Source organism: Ischnura elegans, chromosome 4, assembly GCF_921293095.1.
Source record: "Ischnura elegans chromosome 4, ioIscEleg1.1, whole genome shotgun sequence".
NCBI classification, from domain to species: domain Eukaryota; kingdom Metazoa; phylum Arthropoda; class Insecta; order Odonata; family Coenagrionidae; genus Ischnura; species Ischnura elegans.
Genome location: NC_060249.1, coordinates 40,279,109 through 40,296,848, shown reverse-complemented (window position 1 = coordinate 40,296,848; position 17,740 = coordinate 40,279,109). Strand labels below are relative to the sequence as shown.

Sequence of the window (17,740 nt, the reverse complement as noted above, 5' to 3'; positions counted from 1 at the left end):
AAACATTTTAGTTCTTTCCAAGACTATTCGCTTTCGACTCCCAATTAAAAAAAATGCATTAAAACGCGAAAACGAATTAATAATAAGAGACAGTTCGCGAGACCACTTCCACTTCCATTGATCGCGAAAGTCGTACTAAATGAGATACCGTTGTTCATCAGCGCTGCTTTGCGGCCAATGTTGACGATTTAATAAAATACACGCAAAGCTGCTGATCATGATCATGTTATCGCGCCTACTTGTAGGCCGCTTGATGTTGTGCGCCACCTATTTTATGAAAATGCTCAAAAATTTCGCGATTTCGCTATTCAGCTATCATTGGAAAAGATGGCTGGATGGAGTTCGTTGGGTTCTATACTTCAACGAAGTGTTACGTCTGGTGGCTTCTGCCAATTTCGTAGAGGTTCAAATGCCTTCAGAAATGTGTTATTTGGTAATTAATTTCCCTTTAATTATACTTTCAGGTATATTTCCGGCAACTATTTTTGTTGTATAATGGTTGTAACTTTGTCCCTAGATCAAAGGGCTAGGATGTCTGGCGGTGGCCACAGGACGATGCCGATCATTCCCTCTCGTTGGCAGTGGCATAAATTCAAAGATCTCGTTCATTTTTATATGATGGTTGGTCTAATTCCTGTCACGGCGATTGTCTTGTACTGCAATATATTTATTGGTCCAGCGAAGCTGGCTGAGATCCCCGAAGGATACATACCTAAGCATTGGGAATATTACCCAGTAAGCAATGGTTGAATATATATAATGAAGTATTCAAAAATATTATTCACTGGTAGTTCACATAACGTAAAAATTTTTCAGCATCCCATTACTCGGTTTATCGCGAAGTACATGCTGAGCAGTCCCCAGCAGGAATATGAGAAGTTGCTACACATGATTTTCGAAGAAGAAGAACGAATGAAACTAAGGTAGGCTGTATGTTTACAGTTACACGTTTTCACATATCTATGTATAGAGGCAGTGGCATAGACGAGGGTTCCGTACCCACCTCCCCCCCGCAATATAAACGCACCAATTATATTTCTTGATGAAAGAAAACAAAAATATTGAATAATAATGAATTTGCAAAGTATTTCTTTAACAATGAAGTTTTTTCGATCGTGAAAACTGTTTAAATTAGTTTAAAACCCTCTACTTGGTATCCTGTTTTTCAAAAAATTTCTCCCCTGGATTTGGACCCCCACCTGAACAAAATTCCTGGCTATGCCACTGAGAGACGTTTAAATCATGTTTGAATAAGTGGAATCCGGTATTCCTACGTGTTACCACACACAGTTGCACATCAAAAACTCGTTAGGTTGTTGCTTTCGTTTGTACCACACACAGTTGCTGACCAACATGAGCTTAAACCATCCTGTATTTTTATATTAATCTGAGAACGGAGTTATTGTTATATTTCGTCTTTTGACTCGGCAAGCTTATTTGGAGAAGCCAAAGGAAGGAAAACACGATTATAGAAATTTTTATGTACTGGTTATGTAGGAAAACATGCCTTGTGTGGACCATCTCACAGTATTGTATCTAAGCCATCGTTTTGCATATTTTCGCTGGCTGAGGAATATTGAAAAAAAATGATCGTACAATAAGATAGATGTAAGGAAACTGTGTAAATTAACATATGTATACTGGTCTTCTTGAATGATGGAGGTGCACTATAATCAGTGGCGCCGACTCCATGGGGCTTGAGGGGGCCCGAGCCCCCTCAAAAATTCGTTATGGGTGTGATGAAAAAATGTGTCAGGCTTGTCAATTTTCCCCGGAGTGTCCAGATATCGAGATTCGAGTTATCAGGGTTCTAATGTTGATCATACGACTCTTCTAAAATGCTTAAAAAACTTAAAACTCACTACTTATTAAATTTCCCGAGGAAAGATCCCCGGTTTGGGCCCCCCCAATATTTTTTGTAAGTCCCTGACTATAATGCTCACGTCTCGTTTAAAAATTCCTGAACTGTCAATTTTCGGGAGTAAAAGCATGAATGTGTGTTGAACTAGCCTCTTATGTTGACTGGCTGTTCTACATGTGGCACTTGAAATGCGCACTCTAGTGTACAGAGTTTAGATTGCATGAGATGATGAAAAACCATTGCCTAATGCATAGTCATGCATTTTTGTTATTTTTTGAGTTTATGTCTGATTTTTCCCTGTTCTTCGGTAACTCCATTACAATGTGGGCACAAATGCGTTTTATAATTCTCAGTAGGATTTTCATGCTTAGGAGCAGCAAGAAAAGCAGCATGTGAAGTGTTAATTTTCAGGAAAAAAATGTTGAAAATAACTGAATGCAAAATGGTAGAATATCCCTTGATCTGCTGGACTGCATGGAAATCTGTGATGTGGTGGAATTTGTAAACACAGTAAAAGAGACAAAAAGCAAGTTGTCCACATGTGGTAATCACAGGATCTACTTCATCAAGTCTCCGTTCTCCAAACTTTTCACGCAATCTGTTCTTATTCTTCCAAGAATTTTAAACTTCATATCTTTTTTAACTTTTGACATTAGAGTGGCCACCCTTCAGGAAAGTCGTGTAATTTAATAGTGACAAAATGACTAGAAAATTGGCCAAAATATCTAAATTTCAAGATAGTTTTTCTTATCCTACTAAGCATTGGTATATTTTCAGTATTGGAACATCTCATTCCTTGCATGTCGTTCAGATGGTACTCCACAATGTTTTTAATATTATCATGATTGTAGTTAATTTGTTTTTTACAACTATGTGATTGGACTTCATACAATTTTTCTCGTGTAAATATGAAGGAATGGGAACATGAATATTATGGAACAGTTGATAATTGTGAGTATAGCCTTGAAGAAGTTTCAGATTGGCGATTGAGTGGCCACCCTATTTAATCATTGCTTTGCAATATTTCGGCTCATGAAAGACCCTATCTCTCACATTAAATGGAGTTCACTATTGTTGGGGTATCTTTAACACAGGTGACATTTTGGCAGTATAACTGCTTTAATTCAAAATTCTTCTGGTGGCTTAGTTAGAAAAGGGTTCTACTACAGGTCAAGTCTTAAGGCCTGGTTACACGATACATTAACACGTACGGGTTAATGTACGTTTGCGTGAATGATTTTGTTGGACCGAAACGGAACATGTACGAATGCATGAACCAAATTAGAACAGGTTCTATTTTCAGTTCATGCATTCGCACAAGTTGGGTGGTTACACGGTGCATTTTGGCGTTCATTCTCGCGTTCATACATTTAGACATTAACCCGTACGTGTTAATGTATCGTGTAATCAGGCCTTTAGTGATAGCTACTTTCGTGCTGCACTCACAGTGTGGACCATTTTTTTGGCCATTCAGGCTTAAGAGAACAGAGCTGCAGATTTCAAGAGGATGAAAAATGATTTTAATCCTTTTTACTAACTGAAATTCAACTATCTCCTTGCATAACTATTTAGACAGTTTACGGAAGAGGAATGTATAATTTTGTACCATATATTTTGCATTCTCCAGTCTCACTTCAGTGTGCGCAATCATGCACTACATTTGAATTGCTTCACTTCATGTTTTCCCTCCTCATCTCTAGGGTTTCTGTTATTGAAGTTTCATTGAGTACCATTAAACACACCTTTTTTTGGTTTCCACCTTATGATCAGCTGGATTGTCAGTAATTTGATTTTGTCCAATTACACCGATTCCATCATGATGTTACAGCTTGGCAGTTAACAATATGTAGCTTATGAAATTGAATTAAATTTAATATACAAGTACACAATTCTTTACCAGTTAGAGAAAATGGCTAAAACTGCTTTATCGTCAAAGTAATAACATATAGTGAGACGTTATTTACTTGCTCAATGATTTCCTACCATCTACTGTCTCCGTCAAAATGATGTGTCGCTGTACTTGGCAAATTCATATCTTGAGTCGTACGTATTTTAAAGAAAATTTTATTTTAAATTCTAACTTAATTTTTTGTTTTATGAAAACTTCAAAAATGTAAATTTTACAGGTTTTCAACCCTTGCCTGCTTTCTAACCCTTAAGCACGGCATTGATGATTCGAACTCATTAACCCCCCTTTTAGCCGCTCACCTTGCTTCCCTTAGCACCCAGCGTGTGGCTATCCTTTCTTTTACTCCTATCTGTGGTGCTTACATGTTTCCACCTTTCTTTCCCGTTTTCTAAGAAGACTTTAATTTTGGAATTTCTATCTACATTGTTATCCTTTACCCTACTCTCCTCCCATAACCATTGCCACTGTCAAAAATAAGTTTATGAAAGGGTCTTCCAATTCAGTGGAAAATTCAGTGCGAGCAAGATGCATCCCACGAAGAAAAGTGTCCTTAGACTGCAAAATCTGAGAACGAGAAGATCCAAGGGGGAAAATCGTGAAAGAGAGAGACCGAAGAACTTGAGAAGCCGTGACAGAGATATTATCGCCAATATTAAGAAGTTTTTTGATAGTGTGAAGTGATGTAATTTGGTTATTGACACCAAAAAAGTAGTGTTCAATATGGCCTTTGCGCAGGTATGGGTGAGAAAACAGAACGAACCGTTATGAAGAAAAAGAGAAGATGGTGAGGTGTCTTCACCGCAAAAATGTCCCTGACGATCGCGCATTTTGCTTGATGAGTTCATCCAAGGAGTAATTTGAGAAAAATTGCATGGATTGAACCAGAAAAAAGAATTTTGCAACAATTATCAAAGTCCTGGATGGGTTGTAGTCGGGCATAGAAGATTTTCCTGATGACTCAGTAAAATGCTGAGTTTGCTAAAAAGGCTGGTGTTCTCATTCCTAAATTAAAAATAAGCTCGTACTATAGGAAAATCTGTGAGTGGTAGATCAATGAATGTATTTCCTACAGATAAAAAATTGTGAGCGTCCCGCTGCATGGTGTATTATTGCGATGAAACTTGGTTTGGCACTAACCATATAGAAGACTACTACCATGTGGTGGAGGAATTCATGGAATCCATAATCCGTTTGGTGACTTGGGGGACAAAAGCAGTAGTACTTTCAGTAGCGATGAAGGTTGATAAGCGGTTGAAATTATTTCATGGTTAAAAATTTTACTTCATTAATTTTCATGGATCATCAGTTCAAGTCAAGATCAAAATTGGTTATTAGTTTTACTATACATACATGTAAATGGTAATTGCTATGTTCCTGTGTCATGGTCCGGTATCCATGGTGGCAGGAAGCAGCAGTTATCTATCTTGTGATGCGTAATATGTACTGTGATGTTTTAATTGAAGACTAACAAATAATGTAAAAACCCCCAGTTTTGCAATCAACTAACAAATAATGTTTGGTGTATTGTCATTGTAGGGTAGAGGGATAACATGTCATGAATTTGTTAATAAGAGATGGATTTTTGGTACTGCTTGAAGCACGGTTTTATTGTCAGTGAAATGTAGACACAATTACTTGAAATGTACAAGAAATGGGTAGAGTACAATGTATTTCTTAAATCTGCGGTCGGAGAGGGCTCAACAGACTAGCACGTCTTCCCCGGTACTACAGCCTTTCTTCCTGATATCTGGCAGCCGCTTGCCACGGCCTCGTTTGGCAATATGGCTTTAATAGAATTGATTAACATTCACAAATATTAATATTTTTTATAGATGATGGATCGTAGAAAAATTAAAAAAATAAAAATTGTTTCTATCAGTTTTATTATTATTCTTTTGAGGTAAACTGTAGGACTAGATAATGTTTAAACATTTTTGTAAACTCACTACAAAATATGTGTCCTTAAAGTATGCAAAACCCATTTTATTAATCTACATTGATGTCTGCAACTTATTGTGGAAGATGAATGCTGGAGATGTACATAGTAGTTTTCCTTAGGTTGAGTTACTAAGTTCATGAATTTGATAAAACAGCTAATTTTATAGTGCACGGAGTCATTTATTGCTGTAGGGTGTTTACATTTTTGAATTTTTCGTAAAACAAAAAATTAAATTAGAATTTAAAATGATGTATGATTGATTCATTATCATAGCATGCACTGAAGCCCAGATATACCTAAATTTGCAAAGTACAGCAGCACATCATTTTGATGCAGACAGTGGTATAATTAACTATAGTGGTATATAACTTGTTGGTAATTGTGTCAGAATTGGGATTGAATGAAAAGTACATAATGTGGCTTGAACAGTTTCAACTGTACAATTGAAATGAATTAACTTCTAGTAATTTGTTGACAGTGTAATTTAACTATGTATCGAAAATCTTAGGAAGAGCCCAGAGTAATGGAATTTACCCAATTACAATTAAGATTAATCATGAAAATCTCATACTTTCTGTGGCCTTTCGGCAATAGGGTGGTTTCCTATTATTTTTTTATTGCCTTAATCGAAAGATTATTACTCCTGGAGTACGTTTTTCACGCTTTTAGATTTTTAAATGACGATATCTATTTTTCGTGATTAAAGGAAAGGTGAAAATTTTCAAGCGCGCGAAAACGCGACGCTTAAGTATGAATGCCGGGAAATATCTCCGTACATCGTATTTCTGGTTCCCCCTCCCGCCCGGTGAGGTGACCTTGAGGCGAGGCTTAGCGCTGATACGTCGCAGGCTGATAGCGGGTAGCTGAGTACCTTGCTGGATGGTAGCGCTTGGCTTAAAAAAGGTTTATTAATACCTTATCAAACGAAGAAAACTTTCCGACATTAGCCAGTTTTAATAAGTGATTATTGAGACATGTTTCCCTGAGCTCTGTGCCTCATGCATGCATTGGTAACCTCAGACGATGTATAACTCCTATCCTCTCGTGTAGAAACTAGGTCCCTGTGACGTCATGTGGAGTGGAATCGCATGGGCGCCAATCTGGCCTTTTTCAAATGAGGATAAAATTTGACCCTTGCCATTCGTCTAAACCGGTATTTCAAAAACCAAATAATTTGTGTATTATGAATACACTAATGGTGGGTAAGGAATCGCAATCAATGCCTTTCGTTTTCTTTGATGAAGGAAACTACCCTATTATCTTATTAGTTTCTTTTTCAAGTAACTACTGCTTATTAAGTGTGCGTTTACTGGGAAAGTGATGGTGCAAACTTTTGTTAGAGCCAGTTGGGAGTTTAAACGTAATTACATAAAATTGACAGTTGCTTTGTCGGAGCATCAGGTAAAGAAGTCTCAAATCAAAGAATTCAGCACCTTTAGAGTGCTTACAGTAGGTCTAGGCTCCAGCCTACACATCTCTCTGAGTTCAATGTACTTTGGCATAAATTAAATCAAGGTTTATAAGAATTAAGGCTTGGCCTATTACTAGGTCCAGCAGCACATTTTTTTATCTGCAGGCGTAGGCCTGCGATGACATTCCCCTTCCAAATCATTGTCCACCATTTGTTGTTCACTTGATTCCCACTTCCCCAAATCCGATACTAAATACAAATTTAATCATGGTCTCGATGAAAGAAATTTGGTGATTTGTGTGTAAAAGGAAACAATTCTGTATCAAAACACTTAAAGCAAAGCAAGTCTGGCTTTCCCTCCCAACTTAAGAAGCCTACGTTCAACAAATTAGGAGTTGCCACCAACTCCTAATTGGTGGACTGTTTCGGATGCCATAATCGCAAAATGGGCACAATTGCAATCATTGTAGTCAAATGGGTTCTGTATTTGAGCAGGTGAGGAGGTAGAGCTAATGCAATGTATAAGGTTACTCATTTAGAGAGGATTCCAAATAGCAACCAAACAACTTCCATTGTTTTCATTGTATTACTTTTGAGACTATGTACAGAGCTACTCTGCTGACTCCATTCATAATTTTTGCATGTTATCTCGGAATTTGATGAAAGACAACAGGGGAGGGTATGAAAGTATTGTATGTGAAAATATGAGCATTATAGCGGTCCACTATGAATACATTACTTGGTTGGAAGAGGGCTTCTCCCTCCGACGAAAACATATTTGGCACCCACGTTGACTGTTAATGCAATTGAGTGCTAAGTGTAAAGCCAGCTGAAACTCCCAGGCCAAGGCAATTAATCTATCGATTTTACTAATGATTCTTGCATGAGTTTATTGATTACGCTACCTATCGACAGACTTCTGAACCTACTTGCCTCTACAGCTCTGTAACAAACTACTCGACTCTGCATTTGTAATAGCACTTGAAGTCGAAGCACTTGAGCACCAAGGACTAGAATTGAATTTTCGAGTCCTCACTCATCCCTTCTTTGTACATTATAACATATGAAACAACTGTAGATTCCATAGGCCTGCACAACAGTTTGAAAACTGGCACAATCACTAATTTTATAAAATTAGTGGTTGTGGTAGAGCTTGAGAAATAAAAAGAACTGATGTTCTGATCTATTACCAACAATTAAGGCACTCTGCCTGATATTGATAAACAAGGAATATCTCATGTTGATGGAACCCCATTTCATTTGCTTAGTGGTAATTCTAATGAAACTTTGAAATTCTTAAAAAATTTGCTTGAGATATTTGATAACAGCAAAACTGTTTGATTTTTTTGCAGGAAAATAGAGTCTGATGTTAGATTGAAAATGGGTGAGCGTGCTGACTACAAAGCATACTATTACCAGCCTGTGGATCCCAAGTATCACCGTATCAGTAGAGAGGCTGCTGATAAACTGAAAGCAATTAGAGAATAAAATTCCTTTCACTGTAGTTATACCTTTTTACGTTAATTGTTGAGTAAAAATTTGTACAGGAATAATAGTATATATTAAATTGTAATAAAGTGACTCAAATTTCATTTAATTGGAACATTATCACTGATGAAAATACCACCATGTACAGTGTGAGCATGTTTAATTAAATAATGATAAAAATGACTGCATTTAGACCATTAACATTTTTGGCATTACAAACAACCACAAAGGTTCTCTTATTTTAAGGACAATTAAAAATACTCCATTATTGACCAATAAAGACGATGCAAATAGAGCCTTGATAAAGAAGACTATCACAAATATTTTCTCTCCGACCAAAGGCGGACTTATTCATAGAATAGACACAAAATCATTTAATCACTTTAGTCAGATGAACCATATTATCGTGTGAATACTGGAAAAATATGTTTACACTCAGGACACAACTGATTACTAAGTTCAAGTGGTTTTGATTGACCAATTAAATGCAAGCATAAGAAATTCAAAACAAGCAATTTAAAAATGAAAGAATTATGAAAACAATACCACAAAAAAGGGTTTACACCAGAGATTATTCACTAATGCAACTGAATGCATCTCATGTAAAATAATTCAACAGAGTAAAAACGAAAAAGCATAAACCATTTTTTGAGGATATCCTTGTGCTGATTTATATCATCAATTGACATTGGAGAGCTTGTTGACAATAATTGAAATGCATTTCTACATGAATTAGCACTAACCAATCGTAATTCCCATAAATAAACGAAACTCCAGATGAGCCTTGGAAAATTAATAATAGACTTCATGCCTACAACAGCAACATGACAATATTGGTTCTCAAAGTGCAATAGTAATGAAAGTTCATTTTATTGTCTTGAATCTTCATACTTTAAAAAATTCAACAATTATTAGCCTCCAGGCTGTAACAAAGGAAATAGAGAAGAAAGCTAACTAAACAAGCCAGCACAAAACAAATTAGCAGAAAAGGCAGATTAAATCCAGTACAATCTATATTCAGAGGCTCCTTAAATTAAACATCAGAAATAGTCCTCTGAAGTCAAACTCATAGTATGTAATGGAGTTTATTTTCAAATGTTCTAATCACACATTTAAAAAGTTTGAATCACATCAAAATATAATCTCTATATTGCTTATCCCACGACCTTACAAGTTGAACAATTGCCAATGGTGCTGTTGTGAATGCAATCCCAATAATAACTGAGAAAAACAATAGATTTTACTACTCGGTAAACCAAAACCACAACAACTGGATAACCAGCTACAAGAATGTAACCAATGACATGGTTTCACTTTAACAATCTTTAAATAAAGTCTAAAACCATGAGTTCCAGTATTGCCTTCATTATACATACATAGTATTGCATTCATGCACTTTAACATTACACTTACTTACAAACTGATATTTAATATCACAGGAATGGTTTGCGAACATCTATCTTGTTCCGCAGGTGGACAACATCATTAGCTCTTACGGAGAAAGCATGTAATGTACTGATTATAATAAACAGAAAAAGCATCCTAATACACCACAAGGTGATATCAAGTATAAGTTGAGAAGTCTAAAAAAAAATAATATATTATACTTGCTCACTAATAAAGCCCTAAAATGGAAGGAAAACTGTTGTATTTATATTTTATAATGATGTAAAATGTTTCTATTGTCAATGTCCTACTCCTGACATTCCTTGATGCAGGGCTAATTTCATTACCATCTTACTAAAACTTTTTATAGCGTACACTGTATAAAAATGCAGAAATTTATTCCAGTAATAAAAAATATAATTCCAATGAAATGATGGCCATCATCATCAATGGTAAAGTAAGTATCTTCTGGTCACAGTCTATTCTATTGTAAAATAACTCACAAAATACACTTATGTGTACAAAAATGAGAACTTTGAGGAGAAATTTGAGGTAAGCAATGAGACTAGAAATGATATCAGTAAATAGCACTTGGCTAAATTTCTCGGACACTAAGGTAACTCGAAAGATGTTATTAGCATTCTCGCATAAATATTGTTAGCACCAACTTGTGACAACCACATACAAAGTGGACATGAATTAGGAAATGTAATAAAATTATTTATATTGTTAAAATTGTCTTGTTTTTGGACAACATTGTGACCATTTGGATTCTAAGTCAGCATTATTGCAAATACATTAGCCATTAAACTGTAAAATATTGGGATATTTAATCGAAAATAATTCACTTGTTTGCTGAATGTTCAAAGGCTATAAATCCCCACTTATATTTACTCATTAAATTCTTGTTAACTGAAATATTATTGGAAAAGGAACACTTCGAAACATCACCCGATACAAATCTGACAGAAAAGACATTCAGGTTGTCTAAATAATGGACTTGGTTCAAAATTTTGCAATGGGAATAGCAAAATGGTAATTACGGAAAAGGTAAAATACTGAAATATGCACATAATTAATGTTCAATGGTCAAATCATCAAAGAAGGTATATTGAAGATATTTAGCACCTATCATTCTTTACTTAATTCAAAATTAAGTAATCTACTGTTTAATTATTGGACTTAGACAGGAGAAAAGTTAGTAATGGTAATTGTGATATACCAATAAAATCAACAGAAAATAAATTTTGCTGCCATTAGTTAACTCATGAAGTATCTTTGAATTAAAATTGGACCATTACAATTGTTTCTGATGTCATTTTCTATGTGATTATGTATAAAAGTTGTTTTTGGATAGGACTGGTTATTAACTGTTGGGATATAAAGCCTTGCAGCTGATGATACAACATTAGGGTGTATGAAATCCTGAAATGTATATCAGACATTCAATGACTTGTTCACTATTTGCTTTCAGATGACATTTCATGAAAACTGCCCTCACAATCAAATTTTAGTAAGAACTGATTCAACTGATTGATATGGAAAACATCTCCAAACGCTAGAAAAAATATTGGTTTCCGACGACTAATAAGGCAAAATATTTCATGCCTTAAGTACAATACGTAACTGTCAAAAAAGTATGCCTAGCACACACCAAACTGAAGCAAGTTAAGACATAAGGCAAAAGTATTAATCCTGCTTTGAAACAACACCAGAATGCAGTGTAAGCATAAATGATCAATCTTTATCTGCTTCTTTTCAATATAATTAGTTTAAATTCATCATTTCAACTATATGTACATACATTAAATATATATTTACAAGTATATATATGTACACAAGTAGGTGGTTCAAAGCTGAATAAAGAAAAATAAATCAATACCAAATTATTCGCTGCTTTCAATATGAATATGTACATATATGATGCATAGAGAGTGGCAATTGGTTAATTAAAATAAGAACACAATATAAATCACCTACATAATTAAACAGTTTCAGTAGCTTATAGCTGGTGCCTGGCATATGATAAACAGGCTTAAATGCATAAAATATTTGAGCTAAACTTGACATTTAGAATAAGAAAACAATCTTCAGAAACAAAATTATCTGGAACAGAAGCAAGGAGTTCAATAAAAAATATTATTCTCAAGTTACTAAGTAATCTTTTTAACTGAAATGGAATGCATAAATGGCTTTGGAATATACCTCTCTCTTCTAGGAATGAAACATGATAACAGGTGAATGGTTCCAAAATAAAAAAAAATTAGAATCACTCTTACAATGGAATGTACCACCAACAATCCATCCAATCATTCCCAAGATTCCGGACCTTTCATTCTCGAACTCCAAAAATTGGAATATCTAATAAGGCAATGTTTATTAAGATAGCACTCTGAAAGCATTACTTTCCTGCAGTCTTCAACTCTCAATAGAAATCTGAATCTGAACTATGCCTAGATAGGGTTGATAAATTCCTAACGCCATTTTTACTCTGGATGGCATCATCCTCTTCCCCAGGTGAACATGGGCTACACAAACATTCATCACCACTAAAAACATTTGTGTTACAGCTTTCATAACCACTTTGATGATCTCCAATACTTTCCAAACCTGCAGTCGATAAATTACCCTTAGCTCTCAGTTGATGCTGAAGATGTACCAGATGCCGGAGAAAGGAAGCATGACTCTTCAAATCTAAAAGGGAAGGTAAATTTAAAAATAAATACAAGCAAAAACATGCTCTTTGAAAACATTAAGAGCTCCAAGCATTACTTCCAAAATATGAGATGATGGTATAATGATTTTGCATTTCCCTCATTTAACTACTTTTTAATTTTGAACTCTAAGCCTCCACATTATCTAAAAATGCTCCTAAAACATATAAGGGTAAGATTTAATTTAAATTGGAACCCATGAAAAATTGAAACCAAAGGCATGAAAAAATACACCAGATTTGTGCATCACGCTTGGGCCTGCCATTCGACTACATAGCAGTGAGCTTTTTCACAGTTCTTGCTAATTCCATACCTATAGTTGGGTAAGTATTTCAGAAAAAGAGTGCATATAATGTAGTAATCATAAACCAAGACTATTTATACAACAGTCAAACCTTTTTTGTATCTGAGAAGAAATAATCACCAATTCTTCCTTGCCGTATCCTGATACAGTAAACTCTCGATTATACGGAGTCAGCGGGACCGGAAAATAGCCACTTCCTAAAATCAAGTTTCTAATTTCAAACATTTTTAATAAGTCGCGAAAAAATGTTTGCTTTTGTTCCCACCGCCCTTTTTCTGTCTTTATTGGCCTTGTTTAACGTTTTCGGCGGATTTATGATGGAATTTTAACAAAAATGCTCTTTCTCATTGTTATATGCTTTGAAAGATCGTTAAAAAGTCATACAACTCTAAACTTCCCATTCTTTCAAGTTGAATATCAACAATCTTAGCGCTAAAGAAATTCCTGTCCATTTTAGAAAACGCAATCAAGTAATATCTTGAAAATTTTTGTACAAGAATTTAATCTATAATAATAATAATATTTAATTTGCTGTTGGCTATACAAGTATAACATAGGATTTAGTCAAAAAAGGAAGAAAAAATTATAAAAAAGTTACATAGAAATTACAAAGAAGAGTTAAGCAGTTAAATACATACATAATTATATTAATTTGTCATTAAGATACTCATCAATTCTGTAAAAGCATTTTTTAAGTAGCAGTTCTTTTAGCTTATTTTTAAAAGTATTATCACTCACTGCACATTTTATTGGATTTGGGACTTAATTATAAAACATAGAGGCTGAGTGGTGAGGACCTTTTCTGCTTACATTTAAAGGCTGATTATTCAGATGAACATTGTCTTTACCACATGTCTCATGGTTATGGATTGAGGAGTTGGACATAAACAGGTGCCTATTGTTTCTCACTAAAGTACAGCAATTCAAGATATAGGGAGAGTAAGTATTTTAAGTTCTTTGAATAGAGGTCTTCCTGGGGTCCTAATTGAGACCCTTAGCATACTCTTGATAGCCCTCTTTTGTATTGAAAATGCCTTGATTGCAGCACTATTATTACCCCAGAATACAATTCCATAAACTACAAAAGAATGGATTTTGGCGAAGTAGATGAGACTTAGAATCTGAATTGAGGTAGCTGGGGCAAGTTTCCTGATCATGTAGATCCCAGTATTCATTTTATTGATTAATTTGGTTATGTGAGGCTGCCAGTCAGGGTTCATATTGAGATATAAACCGAGAAATTTAGTGGTGTCACAGTGAAGTATAGTGATATTTGAGTCTGTTCTGAGAAGAGGGCTTTGAATTGGTGGATTTATTATATTATGAAAATGAATGAAGCATGTTTTGTTTTCATTAAGAAGTAGGTTGTTTGACCGGCACCATTTGGACATAGTTATTAAGGTTTGACGGGCAGCACTGCTAGCATCTAGAAAATTGTCACCTATGTTCAGTGTGGATGTATCATCCGCATATAATATGACTTCATTGCTTGGAAAGTTATTATGTAGATCATTTATGAAAATGATAAATAAAAGAGGTCCTAATATAGAGCCTTGTGGTACACCACAATTGGTTGAGGCAACATCAAATCTAAAAGTACAAGCGTTTAATTTGAGGTTGAGGTTTACCTGCACTAATTGTTTACGGTCTGAGAGATAAGACTTTAACCAAGATAAAGCATTGCCATTGATCCCAATTTTCCTGAGCTTGGAATAAAGTATGATAAGTAAAATCTGAGAATTTTGTGGTCAGTAGCAAATAGCAAATTTAACTACACATAAGATAGATTTTTGTTTCCAACGCCCATGAAATTTTAACGGCAGCCCGCCAAACCACCATTTATGACGCCCTCTATCGCTCAGTGGAAAAAAGGAAAAACAAGGGTATTAGCCCATTTCAAAAATAGCCTTCGTATGTTAATATTTGTAGTTCCTTCCGTATTGTGAGGTGAATGCACGATCTTTTTAATTACTTATTTTCATTATGATTCAATTACGATTTTAAATTACGTAGGATATGATTTTCCACCGGCAAATATTTGGAGTAAATTCTTTTCGGCCTTTCTGTCCGGCTGCCTTGCTCCATCATCTTTGCGGACGTTATAATGGAAGACTATTTATTTGTCATCAAGGCCATTGATGCCAGGAGTGAGGTGCCATGTTTATACAGTAAAACCTCTATGTACTGAACCTCTTTACATCGTAAACCTCCATACTTCATACCACCCATACGGTCCCGTCAGATTTACATGTAAATTTATAGGCAAACCTCAATGTAGTGAACCTCTTCATCTTGTGAAACCTCCTCTTATCATACCAAGGAGAAACCCCCAAGATGCCCTAACTACCTACGCAAATCGTACCGAGACAACTTGAGACCATTAGTGCAGCTGGGATTGCATACATGGAATGACATTTTCAACGATAAATGTTTCAGGCTTATTTTTTTATTACCAAGCCTTTAACAACACCTTATTTTATGCTGGATTTTTTAATGTTAACCATTAGTTACGACCATTTTGTTCCATATGAGAGCATACCTAACAGTAAATAAGAAAAAGGCATCCACCTATCCTAATCATTTTAAGTGACTGTTGAATTAAGAGAGATCACATGGTTTTCTCTCGATTCATGGTCAAAATCACACGATAGCGCTCGATATGCTCACTAATGTATGTTTGTTTCTTTCAACATATAAATATAATGGTTTAAAAGACAGTAGTGCCTTTCATTTCCAAAGGATATGAAAAAATGGTGCCAATCACTGAAACCTCTGTATAGTGAACTTCTATGCATCAAATCCCCAAATGTGGTCCCCTCCATTACGATATAAAGAGGTTTTACTGTATAATAACTCTCTCTTCCGTTATGCCGACAGGAGCAAGGTTCCTACCGGAGAAAAGCTGGAGAAGCATCTTCCATTATCAGGGAAATTAAGAGAGAAACATTATTATCTGCATTCATTTTTTTCCCTACAACACAAGTTTAATCACTTTTCAAGATATTTGAGTGAAGTATTGGTTCACTTGCGTGAATTCCCAGAAATGATAACCCAAAAAGTGTACCTTAACCACATTAAGTTTTCGTTTTTCTTCCTCCATCGCATTGAAAACTATGAAAAGTATCATTAATATACAGAAAAGATTTTCTTTATGTCAGCATTAAAAATTAGTCCTGCCATTATAGTAAAATAAATAGCAGCGTGAAAAGGGCAAAGCAAATAACTAATTTCTATTGAAAGTCTGCAGGGAAGAAGAAAGACAATTTTAAAATCACAGCACCTCACACCTGGTAGGTAACAACGGCATTGATGGCGAAGGAAAAGTCTTCAATTGAATCGTCCGCTGAGAGGTAGATGGAGCACCTTACCCAGGCAGACACCCGAGAAGAATTTAATTCGATCATTATTTAGTTTTTTCTTTCTTCCTTCCAAGCTAATATTTATTTCCATTTATGGCCCACCTATTTCTAGCGCTAAAACTAAAAAATCTTTTTTCTACATAAGCATTACATAGCATCATTTTAAATACAGTGAAGAATGAAACCCCAAAACTAAAGAAAGGCAAGATATTACGGTATAATTTTCAAGAGTTGACAAAAGAAACCAACATTGAAAAATTTTAAATCTACACGATATTTAGAAAATAATCAGCCCAAAACACGACATATTTCAAGCATCATTTAAGTTTGTTGATCATGTTTATAGTGGGTTTTGACAAGGATTTGATGAGTTCAAATATTTAGCAGATTTGCTATTTTTTTAATCCCATGAATAATGGATTTTAAAAAGTTGGTGATTCATTTAGTTTTCCTCAATACGCGATTCGTGCTTCCTAACTTGGCTAAAATGATTAGGGTCGATTACGGAACAGGGTAGTTTCCTTCATCAAAGAAAACGAAAGGCATTGATTGCGATTCGTTACCCACCATTACTGTATTCATAATTACAAATTATTTCATTTTAGAAATACCGGTTTAGACGAATGGCAATGGTCCATTTTTATCCTCATTTGAAAAGGGCCAGATTGGCGCCCATGCGATGCCACTCCACATGACGTCACAGGGACCTAGTTTCTATACGAGAGGATAGGAGTTATACATCGTCTGAGGTTACCAATGCTTGCATGAAGCGCAGAGCTCAGGGAAACATGTCTTAATAATCACTTATTAAAACTGGCTAAGGTCGGAAAGTTTTCTTCATTTGATAAGGTATTAATAATCCGTATTTAAGCCAAGCGCTACCAGCCAGCAGGGTACTCAGCTACCCGCTAGCAGCCTGCGTCGTATCAGCACTCAACTCGCCTCAAGGTCACCACACAGGACGGCAGCGGGAACCAGAAATACTCACACGGAGAGATTTCCCGGCATTCATACTTACGCGTCGCGTTTTCGCGCGCTTGAAAATTTTCGCTATTCATTTAATCGCGAAAAATAGATTCGTCATTTAAAAATCTAAAAGCGTGAAATACTACTACTCCAGGAGTAATAATCTTTCGATTTAGGCAATAAAAAAATAATAGGAAACCACCCTATTGGTGAGGCAGGCAGCCCAGCCATATCTTTGCGTGAACTGAGTGAGAGGGCATGCTAATCCGCCAAGTCTCATGGGAGCAAGACCAGATTAAAAATATGTCAAGAAATGACAAAACACATGTCGTAGCCAATAAAATGAGTGTGGATAACAAAGTTTTCCTTTTTATTTCCCGATTAAAAAAAAATACTGCTCCAG

General features: G+C 35.4%; 2 protein-coding genes across 2 annotated transcripts in view; one reads left to right on the top strand and one right to left on the bottom strand.

Annotated features, from left to right (window-relative positions):
- The first annotated feature begins 288 nt into the window (after positions 1 to 288).
- LOC124157315 (NADH dehydrogenase [ubiquinone] 1 beta subcomplex subunit 5, mitochondrial) lies at positions 289 to 8,717 on the top strand. Its single transcript, XM_046531940.1, has 4 exons — positions 289 to 433; positions 518 to 735; positions 817 to 923; positions 8,473 to 8,717. Exons 1-4 carry the CDS (start codon positions 328 to 330, stop codon positions 8,606 to 8,608), a joined length of 567 nt encoding a protein of 188 aa, XP_046387896.1. The 5' UTR covers positions 289 to 327; the 3' UTR covers positions 8,609 to 8,717.
- Positions 8,683 to 17,740, bottom strand: part of LOC124157311 (serine/threonine-protein phosphatase 6 regulatory ankyrin repeat subunit A-like) — a 90,244-nt gene continuing 81,186 nt past the window's right edge. Inside the window, exon 19 of the mRNA XM_046531934.1 lies at positions 8,683 to 12,688. Coding sequence (XP_046387890.1) covers positions 12,420 to 12,688 — 269 coding nt within the window. The 3' untranslated portion in view covers positions 8,683 to 12,419. The remainder of the gene's footprint in view (positions 12,689 to 17,740) is intronic.

Bases quoted from the DNA above. Each gene is read 5' to 3' on its own strand.
- LOC124157315 (XM_046531940.1), top strand. From the start codon at position 328: ATGGCTGGATGGAGTTCGTTGGGTTCTATACTTCAACGAAGTGTTACG. The intron at 434-517 runs GTAATTAATTTC...CTTTGTCCCTAG, and splicing joins CTTCAGAAATGTGTTATTTG to ATCAAAGGGCTAGGATGTCT. The intron at 924-8,472 runs GTAGGCTGTATG...ATTTTTTTGCAG, and splicing joins GAAGAACGAATGAAACTAAG to GAAAATAGAGTCTGATGTTA.